The following is a 14,619-nucleotide window of genomic DNA, read 5'->3' as shown; positions in this document are numbered from 1 at the left end:
TAGGAGAATAGAGGTTGAGTGAGGAGAGGAAGAAAATAATATTTAGAGTGGGCCCCTTGTCTAAAGGTTTTTGGGTGGGCCCCTGATCTAAGGGTTTTTGGTGGGCCCCTGGTGTCCCAGTCCAACACTGAACATTATTAAAGGGTTGTTCTCCTTTGAATTAACTTTTAGTATGATGTCGAGAGTGATATTCTGAGACAATTTGCAATTGCTTTTCATTTTTTAGTATTTGTGGTTATTTAGCTTTTTATTCAGCAGCACTTCAGTTTGCAATTTCAGCACTCTGGTTGCTAGGTTCAGAATTACCCTAGCAACCATACATTGATTTGAATAAGAGACTATAATATAATAAGGGGAGGGTCTGAATAGAAATAAAAAGTAGCAATAACAATACATTTGTAGCCTTACAGAGCATTTGTTTTTTGTTTTTATTTGAAAGCTGGAAAGAGTCAGAAGAAGAAGAAGACAAATAATTCAAAAACTGTAAAAATAAATAATGAAGACCCATTGAAAAGTTGCTTAGAATTAGCCATTCTATAACATACTAAAGGTTAACTTACAGGGATACTGTCATGGGAAAAAACATTTTTTTCAAAATGAATCAGTTAATAGTGTTGCTCCAACAGAAATCTGCATTGAAATCCATTTCTCAAAAGAGCAAACAGATTTTTTTATATTCAATTTTGAAATCTGACATGGGGCTAGACATTTTGTCAATTTCCCAGCTGCCCCTGGTCCTGTGACTTGTGCCTGCACTTCAGGAGAGAAATGCTTTCTGGCAGGCTGCTGTTTTTCCTTCTCAATGTAACTGAATGTGTCTCAGTGGGACATGGGTTTTTACTATTGAGTGCTGTTCTTAGATCTACCAGGCAGCTGTTAGGGAGCTGCTATCTGGTTACCTTCCCATTGTGCTTTTGTTTGGCTGCTGGGGGGGGGGGGGGGGGAGGGAGGGGGTGATATCACTCCAACTTGCAGTACAGCAGTAAAGAGTGATTGAAGTTTATCAGAGCACAAGTCACATGACTTGGGGCAGCTGGGAAATTGTCTAGCCCCATGTCAGATTTCAAAATTGAATATAAAAAAATCTGTTTGCTCTTTTGAGAAATGGATTTCAGTGCAGAATTCTGCTGGAGCAGCACTATAAACTGATTCATTTTGAAATTTTTTTTCCCCCATAACAGTATCCCTTTAAAGGTGAACCACCCCTTTAAATAATCAATATGCTTGACTACCATACAAAAAGAGTTTGCATGACTTATCACATGCAGGCCATATAAAAGCCACGTAGCACCACCTGCAGGCTGAAATATTATTACAGGCATTTTTGCTTTATTCAGTAGAAGGTTTGTTTTTGGGTTGTGCCTTGTTTATTTAATTCATTTTATTGTTTATTGTTTTATTTTTTTATATTCTTCTGACTCTCTACAGATTTCAAATGGAGGATGAGTGTCAGTGACTCCAGAAGCCAAAAACGTGTGCTCTGTAAGGCTGCAATTGTATTGCTTGTCTTACTTTTTGTTACTTGTTTCTATCCAGCCCCCCTACCTCTATTATTCATATTCCAGTCTGTCTTTCAAACCCCTGCCAGGTTGCTAGGGTAAATAAGACCAGAGCAACCATATAGCTGCTGAAATATCTCACTGCAGAGCTACTGGACAGAAAGCTAAATAACTGAAAAACCACAAAGAAACAAAGGCAGATTGCAAATTGTCTAAGCATATCAATGTCTGATCATACTAAATGAATTTAAAGTCAACAACATGGCACATGATGAGAATTTTTGTTTGGCCTGAAGTGTTGGCAGGAAACCCCAAAAAATTAAAAAGAGAGCATATTTATTCCCTGGTAACAGTGCTCTGGTGATGGAGACATATAAAGAAGCCTTCTATAATTGTTCTTAAATATGTGGCCACTAGGTTTACTATTTCATTAAGCATATACATGTGTTATGTTCCAGTCTTCAGTCTATCAAGGCAGCCCATGCTTGTATAGATTAAGACAGATTTGAAGCTCATAAATAACCAATGGTGATATATTTTACTGGAAACAGTGTATATATTACTACTGATAAACATGCAAAGGTTGCATAATATAAGCAAAGGTCACACAGAGCAAATAAATGTTGACGTGCCATGTTATGTGCAGTTATGATACAGTTACAGGTATTTCCAAGTGCATTAACTGGATAAAAAAAATGGTTGTCACAGCAAGGTTGAGATAAAGACTATATATGTGTCTACACATGTGGGCAGATCCTGGCTTTTCTAAGGAATGCTAGTGTTGAACTGGCAGCCTTAGCACACATATACTTTTATTTTCTTAAAGGAACACAACATGTTGTTTGTATATGGGCATTATTGCAGCTGCATAATTGACTCTGGAAGGTAACTGTGGCTGTAGGATAGCAGGTATAGTAGGGAGAGATGGTGCCTATAGTAGTAGTGGGATAATAGTCTCTGGGAAGTGACTGTGACTGTGGGATAGTAGGTATAGTAGGGAGAGATGGTGCCTATAGTAACAGTGGGATAATAGTCTCTGGGAAGGGACTGTGACTGTGGGATAGCAGGTATAGTAGGGAAAGATGGTGTCTATAGTAACAGTGGGATAATAGTCTCTGGGAAGGGACTGTGGCTGTGGGATAGCAGGTATAGTAGGGAGAGATGGTGTCTATAGTAACAGTAGGATAATAGTCTCTGGGAAGGGACTGTGATTGTAGGATAGCAGGTATAGTAGGGAGAGATGGTGCCTATAGTAGTAGTGGGATAATAGTCTCTGGGAAGTGACTGTGGGATAGCAGGTATAGTAGGGAGAGATGATGCCTATAGTAACAGTGGGATAATAGTCTCTGGGAAGGGACTGTGACTGTGGGATAGCAGGTATAGTAGGGAGAGATGGTGTCTATAGTAACAGTGGGATAATAGTCTCTGGGAAGGGACTGTGATTGTAGGATAGCTTGTATAGTAGAGAGAGATGGTGCATAGTAGCTATGGGCATAATAGTCTCTGGGAAGGGCTGTGGCTGTGGGATAGCTGATTTAATAAGGAATGCTATGGAAATTCTTTATTGACGTTGCCCAGCCTATAACCCTCCACTCATTCGAGTAGTTCAAGGACAGCTGAAGGCTGGTCAGTCCTATTCTATGAAAATAATAGGGTCTGTTTTCCCCTGGGTCCCAGCAAGCAGCTCTGAATAAGACAGTTCTGGCAAGGAGCCACATGTTAGATTGATGGTAACCAAACTCAACATTAGATTAAGCAGACTGTCTTTTTTACCACTTGATAGAGGTTAATGAAAGGAGCAGCCCCAAGTGAGAACAATGTGGAACAATGACAATGGCAGTCCCAGCCCTTTCTGTGCTACAGGGAACAGCAGAGGGATTTGGCAGTGTACAAGTGACAGTTTAGACACTGCCATAAGGCTGAAGAATAGATTGGGGGTTCACGGTTCATGGATATGAGGCAGATTATTTATGTTGCAAGCTTGCAAAAATAATAAGAAGGAGGGGTTGAATAAAGCATAGATTATAACAATCCACTTTAATAACAAGATTAGTTTGTTTCATCCTAATATTCCTGCATCATCATATATTTGGAAGAAGCTTCTTATTTCAGTATATAGATATATATTTCTATAGAGTGCTGCTAATGTGACTAAGTAAATCCAATTTGCAAAATCCCATTCATATTCACTTTGCTTTATAATGATTAGATTACCCATCATTCAGTTATGGCTGTTGTGTTTTAAAAACACATTTCTATTTTATTATTTTCTCTTCCAATTAGTGCATTGCGGTATTAGATCAATAAATAGTGCATACCCAGTTTTCATGAATTAAGGTATTTAATAGAAGTTGGTGCCTGTGCCTATGGCTGACACTTGTTTATTGTTTCCTTGTCTGAACCATTTACATACTTACATAACTGTGTGAAAATATTCTCTTCTACATTTATACACAAAGACTCCATTCACCTGGTTTGGAGAAGGTGACTTCGGGTTTTAATTCTCTCATTTAATTTTGGGCAGTTTTGTCACCCACAGGCAGGACAATTTCCCAAACAAGACAAAGCGGATTGAATCAAAGTTGGATTGGATCTGTGCCACTGTGACAGAATGTTCTGTTATGAAGATAGCTAGAATCTCAGCCATAAAGCAGGACAGGACTGCTGCTTACAATGGGGATCAGATAGGATCTGTGTCACTGTGACAGAATGCTCTGTTATAAAGATAGCTAGAATCTCAGCCATAAAGCAGGACAGGACTGCTGCTTACATTGGGTATCAGATAGGATCTGTGTCACTGTGACAGAATGCTCTGTTATAAATATAGCTAGAATCTCAGCCATAAAGCAGGACAGGACTGCTGCTTACAATGAGGATCAGATAGGATGTGTATCACTGTGACAGAATGCTTTGTTATAAAGATAGCTACAATCTCAGCCATAAAGCAGGACAGGACTGCTGCTTACAATGGGTATCAGATAGGATCTGTGTCACTGTGACAGAATGCTCTGTTATAAAGATAGCTAGAATCTCAGCCATAAAGCAGGACAGGACTGTTGCTTACATTGGGTATCAGATAGGATCTGTGTCACTGTGACAGAATGCTCTGTTATAAATATAGCTAGAATCTCAGCCATAAAGCAGGACAGGACTGCTGCTTACAATGAGGATCAGATAGGATGTGTATCACTGTGACAGAATGCTTTGTTATAAAGATAGCTAGAATCTCAGCCATAAAGCAGAACAGGACTGCTACTTACAATGGGTATCTGATAAGATCTGTGTCACTGTGACAGAATGCTCTGTTATAAAGATAGCTAGAATCTCATCCATAAAGCAGGACAGGACTGCTGCTTACAATGGGTATCAGATAGGGTCTTCATCCCTATATATTTCTGACCCCAACCTCCACAGATCATTACCAACCCCCTGACATTCTGATAACCCATTTCAAAGAAAAGAACCAGTCAGAAAAACCCACTTTAATCTCTTTAACCTCTGAAAAAGGAGTACCAGCCTTAACATAAATCTGGTCAATTCTGCTACTGCGAGAGCCACAGAAATAGGTGTGCTTGCCCTTCCTGCCCCCTTCAGTAGCCACATCCACCAACCCTGCTGCCTGGACCACTTTTCTCAGAAAGTGAAATACTCATATTTATTATACATTCCGGACCTATCTCCTAGTTAAAGTCCCCGGCTAGGATGACTGGCATTGATGTATGCAAATACTGCCTTATTTCCCTTAGGAGTTCTTTCCTACTTGCCACTGTTTGGGGCACATGCATATTAATTAACCTTGAATCACCCCATCTTAAAGGGCATGTAAAGTCTAAAATAGAATAATGCTAGAAATGCTGTATTTTGTATACTAAATATAAACATGAACTTACTGCACCACAAGCCTAATCAAACAAATAATTTATGCTTTCAAATTTGGCTACAGGGGGTCACCATCTTGTAACTTTGTTAAACATCTTTGCAAGACTAAGACTGTGCACATGCTCAGTGTGGTCTGGGCTGCTTAGGGATTGTCATAAACAAAGCTGCTAGAGTTTTGCATGGCTGGGAAGTAAGGCGGGGGCTCCCCCTGCTGTTCATAAGTATGATTGTTTACCTGCCCAGCAGTTAGGGACCGTCTGACAATTCCTATCCACAGAAGTAAATGAAGGGAGAATTTCACTGCATACAGTCAGGTTTCTTATAAAAACAGTACACGTTTTAAAAGTATTTAATTAAAAAAAAAAAAACATTGGTGGCAGGGGCCCCCTTACAAGTTAAAAAAAATTGGGGCCCAAAAAAAAACAAAAAAAAAAACACACTGGTGGCAAGGGGCCCCTTACAAATTAAAAAAAAAATTGTGGCCCCACAAAAAAATGATTTAAAAAAAAAAAGATTGGTTGCAGGGGCCTATATAATATTAAAATAATACATTGGTGGCCAGGGGATTAAAAAAAAAAAACACACACAAACTGGTGTTCAGTAGAATTGAACTCATGGCTTCAGTACTTCAACTTCGCCTCCTTTCATGACTTCGGGTCTTTTCACCGCTTCAGGACTTCAATTTCGGCTGTATTCGGGACTTCGGGTCTTTGCGCCGCTTCAGGGCTTTGGCTGTTTTCGTGACATCGGTTCTTTTCGGGGCTTCGTGACTTCGAGTCTTTTCGGCGCTTTGGCTTTTTTCGGGACTTCGGGTCTTTTCGGCGCATCAGCTTCTTGGCACTTCCGCATTCGGCAACGCAGAGGCAAGACGTACGGCTCGGGCGCGTCGTAAGGGGGGCCCGGATCTTCAAAAAATGCAGCGCTGCCGGGTCCCCCTTCATGCCCAGGCCCGGTACGCTTGTCCTCCCTGTCCCCCCCTGATGGCGGCCCTGTATATATATATATATATATATATATATATATATATATATATATATATATATATTCTAGATGTTAGACAATACATCTGGACAAACAGAAGCTGCAGCAGATTGAGCTGTCATACACCTGAATGGAAGCTAGAGGGACCCATTGGACGTACATTTCCTTTATGAGTGAGAGCAGTGCATCAGTTAATGTGCCAGACCATGTGTCAGCAGAAACGTACTGCTATGTATGACACACACAAGCCAGCTGCTATATATATATATATATTCCATTCTCGGTCGCGGCTCCAGAGGTTAAACAGCAAAGCTACATGGTCTCAAGGGATTTCTGCTCTCTGTTCACACAGCAACACAGCACAAAAGGGAAGTTCAGTCTCGCTGAGAAAAGTTTCACAAAAATGCCCTCTAATCATTGGCAGAGAGTCATTTAGAGCAAAAACTTGATTGCATCTTTTGCAATTGCATCATATGAAACTGCACTTTCCCATATATTTTACCCTTACACAGCAAGAAACACTAACATAAAAAACCTATAATCTGTAGTGTCTTGGGGAAATTATATGGCAGCTCCCATCCTATGCAGATACACAAATATATAGAGAAGGAATGCTCTGAGCACACAATAAACTATACCCTTATATGTTAATCGGATAAAATAGATGGGAGCTAAAACCTACATACTGAAAGGAACAGTAAAGTAATGAAAATATAATGTACTGTTGTGATGCACTGGTAAAACTGGTGTGACGTGCTTCACAAACACTACTATAGTTTATATAAACAAGCTGCTGTGTAGCCATTGGGACAGCCATTCAAGCACAGGATACACAGCAGATAATAGATAAACTCCGTATATAATATATGTTGTATATCTACTGTGTATCCTGTGCTTGAATGGCTGCCCCCATGGCTACACAGCAGCTTGTTTATATAAACTATAGTTGTGTTTCTGAAGCACGTCACACCAGTTTTATTAGTGTTACTGTTCATTTTAATATAGTTTGCCTTTAATTCTAGATGTAACCACGGGTGCTGTGCCAATGAGTTGAGTTGAGAAATTCGCTAAAAGATTTAAGAGCCAATTTGGCTCTTCTAGAGCAGAGAGTGCAATTGTGCTTTTCCGTGCTAACATCAGGATGCCCCGGACCTCCAGCACCAAAAAGGTGAGCTCTATGGAATGGGGGCCAGGATTGCCACTGAATGTAACCAAGTGTATTCCTGGCGCAAACATGTTTTGTAAAGACTTCTCTTAAAATAATAATAGTCACCTGGATTAGAGTCCTGCAGCGGGTCAGGTACCCGCGGGTTACCCGCTAAAAACCTGAGGTACCTTGCGGGTTGAGTGGAGAAGATCGGGTAAAGACGCGGGTCGGCTGTTCTACAGGTTTGCGGGTCGGGCTGCAGGTCTTCTCAATGGCGATATTCACTCCTTTTTTCTGGTCACGGCAACTTCCGATGATGTCACTTCCAGTTTACAAAGACAGCACTTCCTGTTTTACTCCTCTTTTTCTGATCAGGCCTGCTTCCAATTATGCCACTTCCGGTTTACAATGACGGCACTTCCCGATTCTCGATGATCACCGGGTCACTTGTCCGGGTTGCGGATAAGGTACTTGCGGGTAGGGTCGGGTAGCGGTTCCAAGCGGGTTGTGGGTCGAGGTTGCGGATTGCGGATTGCAGGTTGCGTGTACGGGTTGGGTACGGGTCCCAAAAAATGGACCTGCGCAGGACTCTAACCTGGATCCCAACCATGGAGATCACTTGTGCAGGGACTCCTCTGTCACACCTTGCACACACACATACATGCACACACATACATGCACACAGTGTTGGACTGGGACACCAGGGGCCCACCCAAAAACCTTAGACCAAGGGCCCACCAAGGAACCATAGACCAGGTGTCCACTCTCAGTACTAATATTATTATTCTCCTCACTCAACCTCTATTCTCCTAGTCTCTATTCGTTACATACTTTATTCCATCAAGTTAGCCTCTTTGTTCTGCACTGCATGCACATACACACACATACATGCACACACACATACATGAACAGACACAAACACACATACATGCACACACACATACATGCACACACATACATGCATGCACACATACATGCACACACATACATGCACACACACATACATGCACACACATACATACACGCACACACACATACATGCACACACATACATACACCCACATATATGCACACACACATGCACACACACACACACACATACATGCACACACACATGCACTCACACACATATGCACACAAACATACATGCACACACATGCACACACATACATGCACACACATACATGCACACACACATACATGCACACACACATGCACGCACAAACACACATACATGCACACACATACATACACACACACACACATACATAAACGCACACACACATACATGTACACACACAACATACATGCACACACATACATATATGCACACACACATACATGCACACACACCTACATGGACACACACACATACATACACACACACATATGCACACAAACATACATGCACACACACATACATGCACACACACATACATACATGCACACACATACACATACATGCACACACACATGCACGCACAAACACACATACATGCACACACATACATACACGCACGCACACACACACACACACACATACACACACATACATGTACACACACAACATACATGCACACACATACATACACACACATATATGCACACACACATACATGCACACATACACACACACATAAATACATGCACACCCATACATACACACACACACATAAATATGCACACACACATACATGCACACATACACACACACATACATACATGCACACCCATACATACACACACACATAAATATGCACACACACATATATGCACACACACACATACATACATGCACACACACACATACATAGATGCACACACATACATGCACACACACACATACATGCACACACATACATACATGCACACCCATACATACATGCACACACACACACACACACATACATGCACGCACACACACACACACACACACACATACATGCACACACACATACATACATACATACACGCACACACACACATATACATGCACACATACATGCACACTCTCTTGGCTAGTTTTGAGCTATTTTTGTAGCTGACTTTTGCTGGTTTTGGGAGTTGTAGTTTGCTGTGCAGCCAATGGAAGGAATGATGGGCACAGACAGACACTTCATCCCGGCTTCCCCCTCCCACTCCCGGAGTCTCCCCCTGCCCCGCCCTCTAGCTCCTCCCACCCAGAGGCAGATGAAGCTGATGCAGAGAGTGGACACATCCCTGTCCGTTATACCAAGTCAGGCAGCGGCTGCTCCACTTGCTCGAAGTCTGTAGCTCGGGAGCGGCACCCTACATTCTCTACTGCTGCAATGGAGCCGGGAGGGCCCGCAGGGGCCACCACCCCTCCCCCGGCTCCGGAGAAGAAGAAGAAAATGAACCGGGCGCCTTCTCCAGCCCGACCCAAGGAGCTGAGCGGATGGTCTCTATCTAAAACCCGCAGAAGCTCCCCAGCCTCCTTGTCTGTGCTGCCTCCGGGGCCCCGCCGCCCGCTCCCCTCACCGGGAACCAAGAAACAACCGGGGCCACGGCCTGGGGGCAAATCGAAGTCTCAAGGGGCTCCGGGGCCCCGGACTGACAGCAGCTCGGAGGGCTCATGTGCGTCTGAAGAAAGCAGCGGTACCAGCCGGGGAGCCAGTAGCGAGGAAGGAGGCGCGGGGTCGGGGACCTCCAGCCGGTTGCAATGCAGCACCTCAATGGCCTTCTCCGACCTCACCGAGGACTTGATAGATGGGGGCACTGAGGGGCTCCTCCGGGAGATGGAGGAACTGCGCTCCGAAAATGATTATCTAAAGGTGAGAACGCGGAGGCGGAGCGAGAGCCGCGTGGGCGGGATTACTGTAGGGCGCTGGGCCGATCGATATGTTAGAGATATAAATATATATAATATCTTCTTGTGTAGCTCCCCATGATATATAGTCAATAATTTAATAATGGGCCCTATCAATAAGGGGGCCCTGGAATCTTAATGAATCACACTATATTTGTAAATAGTCGAGATACAGATGGATGTTTAATGGTGCCCCTAACCAATGTGGCAAGAACAATATATACCTCTAATACTGGTACTGTGCAGTGTCACCTGGATTTAGGGCAGGTGTGGACTGGGAGTCAAAATAGGCCCTGGCTGTCCATGTAGAGAGAGGCCCAATCATCCCACTAAATAGTGAATTTATATGGTATCTTATGGCAGCCCCTCTGGCATTTTCCAGAAACCACAGATTGCCAGTCCTGGCCTGATTTAAGGGCTGCAGAATTATAGCTCCCAGGGCAAATAAGGCCTAAGGAAAGGCCCCAGATTGCCATTTTGGTGTAGGGCATAGACATTCCCATACACATGTTAGGAATTTTGTTATTGGAAACTGTTGGTAATTCTAGTGCAGGGGATCCTGTCAGCGCTGCAGGGAGTTACCAGCCAACTCCTCATCTCGGTTACAGGCACTTAGGAAAATACAGTGTAGTTTTGTGTAGAATCCTAACAGTCCTTATAGCGAGTCAGCCATCGTTTTGAAAGGGATGAGTTGGCGTCGCAGTCAGTGGTGGTTGATTATGTGCATAATTTTACCTTAACCCTGGCTCAGTGGCACAATCGCAATGATTCACGGAGGGCAATAAATGGCTCTTTGGAATCCAGAGTTAACAATCCATCTTTTTACTCCGCACAACAAGCTGATTGACTCTTGATTGGGCAGAGGGCAGGACGAGGGAGGGTTAATGAGGCTTTGACGTGTTTAATTAACCCTGCAGAAGAATGTAAACATTGGGGTACCAGCTGGCTCATTTGATGTCATTAACCCCAGAATCCTACAGCCTCTTAAATGTTATTAAATTGCAGGATCTGGAAGCGGCTATGAGATTGGGAGGATGTCTCCTACAGGTTACACAGGATGTGGTGACTTCATGGCTCGCCGCTTTGTATCCCTGCTTAGTAGATAAACCCCTGTTTTTGTCTTCTCTGTGATGTCAGCTTTGTGTACAGGGGACGGCGGATCCTTACAATGTCTCTCCATATCCTGAAACATTGGCCTTTGACACTACATTTCCCAGCATCCCTAAAGGGATTAACAGCCCGCGGTTCCCTAGAGGGATTTCAGTTGAAGTCTTTAGTAAACTACAATTCCCAGCATCCTCATAGGCTTACCTTTCTGAAATCCTGCAGCTTTTAGGTGGGGGTTACTAAAGTTTTTACTTCCCTCATTAAAATGTAATTTTATCTCCGCTTTTAGACTCCTAAATCTGTGGAATTTTGCAAGCTGCGTTGTATCAATGTAGCTGGGTTTTAGAACTCTTCTCGATAGCCTTTATAAGGGGGAAGGAACACCTACTGCTAATTGCCTGCAGGGTAATAATTGGAACATCTTTGAAGAGAAAAAGAGAAGACATTCAGTATTTTCATTGGCTGTAAGGGGGAGATGGTAACATCTGCTGACCAATCAGCCGCAGAGCTCTGCAACCTGTGTTCTTTAGAATTACAGCTGCTTATTTTCAAATAGAAAGGATTGGTTTCTGGCTGCTCCTATTGGCTGCATGTGGAGGGTTATATTTATAGACACTCTCACACACATATACATGGCACACCGGATGTTGCACCCCCTCCTCTCGGTACTAAAGAGTAATGACTTCCAGATGATCCCTGATGTTGGGACAGTGACTGGCTCAGAATTCCCATACAGTCACTCTTGGCCTTGCTACTTGCTGGATTAGTCACCAGATATCAAATGCATTTTTGCACTGGTTGCTATAAATAATAGATCTTTCATTTAACATCATATATATTTCATTTGGTAATTCAGCGGTGCCTGACGTTTCTCATCTGCCGCTTAAATAAACAAGTGGTTTTATTGCCTCCTTACCAGAAAATACCGCTTTTGTATTAAAAAAGTAGTCCCCTAAGTTTGCTCATAGTCTGTATAGATATGTACTATAAAAATATGGCAGCATCAGTATTTGTTTGTACTAAGTACAATTCAGCAGGAACAGCCGTCTAAAGGTGGCCATACAAGGGCCGATAAAAGCTGCCGAAAGACCAAGTCGGCAGCTTATTGCCCCGTGTATGGGGCCCCCCGACGGGCTTCCCTGATCGAGATCTGGCTGAAAGCCGTCCAGATCTCGATCGGATGGGACAAAAAATCCCGTCAGATCGCGGCTGCATCTGTTCGTTGATGCGGTCCCGCGATCCGACCCCCGTTTCCGATGCATTAGGATCCGATCGTTGGGCCCTAGGGCCCACGATCGGATCAGCCCGATATTGGTGGGCATATAGGAGAGAGATCCGCTCGTTTGGCGACATCGCCAAACGAGCGGATCTCTCCGTGTATGGCCACCTTAAGTTTGCTCATAGCCTGTACAAAGAGATACCATGTAGCTATAACAGCATATGATGCCTCCCTTTAAACAGAAGATGTGTGTAACACTATACCTGTCTGTGTGTGTGTTCATGTTTGTGTTTCTTGTGGCTCGTTGTTGCAGTGCAGCTTCGGATCACAACAAGGCACCACATGCTCATTACGGCTGTCGTGCCAGTTTTGCTCCCTCTGTGAAACCAGAGACCTCATTCAGGGCCATGGATGGAAAAGAAAATGTTTATTTGGAATGTGGCCCCTTTGGCTGTGCAGTGCTTGTGTTACACAGGGGCCATCAGGTTCAGAGATGAGCGGGGGAGTCAGACAGTGTCAGGGGATCAGAAGACACTGTCCCAGGAAATTCCTTCTCTGGTCACTGGATTGCACATAGAAGTTATGGGGCTACAAGAACACCTGCTACATTTAAGAAACCACAACCAGGTCTTTTAGATGTTAAGTTACAACTCCCAGCATCCCAATGAAAGCTGAAGATACCGTGGGTGGTGGTATGCAGGTTTGGACTGGGATTCAAAATAGGCCCTGGCATTCCAAGTACACAGAGGCCCAAACAGCCCCACCAGCCTAATAAATAGTGACTTTCTATGACCTCTGGCATTTGCCAGTCCGGGCCTGGTGGTATGTCCGGAGGAATGCAGTTTGTCACAGCTTGGCCTCAATTTTTTTTTACTCTGTTTTATCTAAAAGTAAATTACATTTATTTTGTCCATTTATTCTGATGTTCCTTGTTTTTAACAGAGCTTTACATGAGTATTTAAGGAGGTATTTTTGGAAATATTTGTAGCTTTGAAAACATTTACAGGAAGTTGTTTACTTCTAATTAATCCACTAAAGCTTAAATCCAGCAGTGACGTTAACAATGGGTGTTAGATCTGTGTCACTGTGACAGAATGCTCTGTTATAAAGATAGCTAGAATCTCAGCCATAAAGCAGGGCAGGGCTGCTGCTTACAATGGGGATCAGATGGGATCTGTGTCACTGTGACAGAATGCTCTGTTATAAAGATAGCTAGAATCTCAGCCATAAAGCAGGACAGGACTGCTGCTTACAATGTGTATCAGATAAGATCTGTATCACTGTGACAGAATGCTCTGTTATAAAGATAGCTAGAATCTCAGCCATAAAGCAGGACAGGACTGCTGCTTGCAATGGGGATCAGATAGGATCTGTGCCAATGAGACAGAATGCTCTATTATACAGATAGCTAGAATCTCAGCCATAAAGCAGGACAGGACTGCTGCTTGCAATGGATATCAGATAGGATCTGATAGCTAGAATCTCAACCATAAAGCATCAGTATTTTCCTGGCACAAATACAAACCTAATTTTTTAATCCTAAAGCTGGCCATAGACATGTAGACTATATCTTATGTCAGACGAACGATCGTCCATGCCAATCTTCCGACCTGCAATTTACCATTCAGATTAAGATAAAAGTAGTAAAGAGAACAAATCACCCGATGCTCGGGCCATTAGTTGACCGACAGAATTCATACGAAAGATAAATAGTAGTGACAATCTCCAATTGATATCATCAGATAGGCAATACATGCAGAGATCGTATCAGTATATACTATATAAATCTTTTAATCTGTCCGATCGACTGATCGCCATGGTATGAAAATCGTAAATCTTTGCTTTGTACTATGGTATAATTGCATCTATGGGCAGCTTAAGACTACTCCCACACCAGGCAGATTCTAGACCTGTGGATAAGAGAGTTTAAGCCCCTGTCAAGTGTCTGATGTGCCTTCAC

General features: G+C 43.1%; 1 protein-coding gene across 2 annotated transcripts in view; it reads left to right on the top strand.

Annotated features, from left to right (window-relative positions):
- Positions 1–9,679: 9,679 nt before the first annotated feature.
- Positions 9,680–14,619, top strand: part of soga1.L (suppressor of glucose, autophagy associated 1 L homeolog) — a 62,150-nt gene continuing 57,210 nt past the window's right edge. For both annotated transcript variants that reach the window (XM_018235278.2, XM_018235277.2), the window contains exon 1: positions 9,680–10,298. In XM_018235278.2, the coding sequence (XP_018090767.1) occupies positions 9,816–10,298 (483 nt within the window). In that variant the 5' untranslated portion in view covers positions 9,680–9,815. The remainder of the gene's footprint in view (positions 10,299–14,619) is intronic.

This window comes from Xenopus laevis, chromosome 9_10L (genome assembly GCF_017654675.1).
Source record: "Xenopus laevis strain J_2021 chromosome 9_10L, Xenopus_laevis_v10.1, whole genome shotgun sequence".
Taxonomy (NCBI): domain Eukaryota; kingdom Metazoa; phylum Chordata; class Amphibia; order Anura; family Pipidae; genus Xenopus; species Xenopus laevis.
Note: the sequence above shows the minus strand (reverse complement) of the source record. Positions and strands in the feature narration are given on the sequence as shown.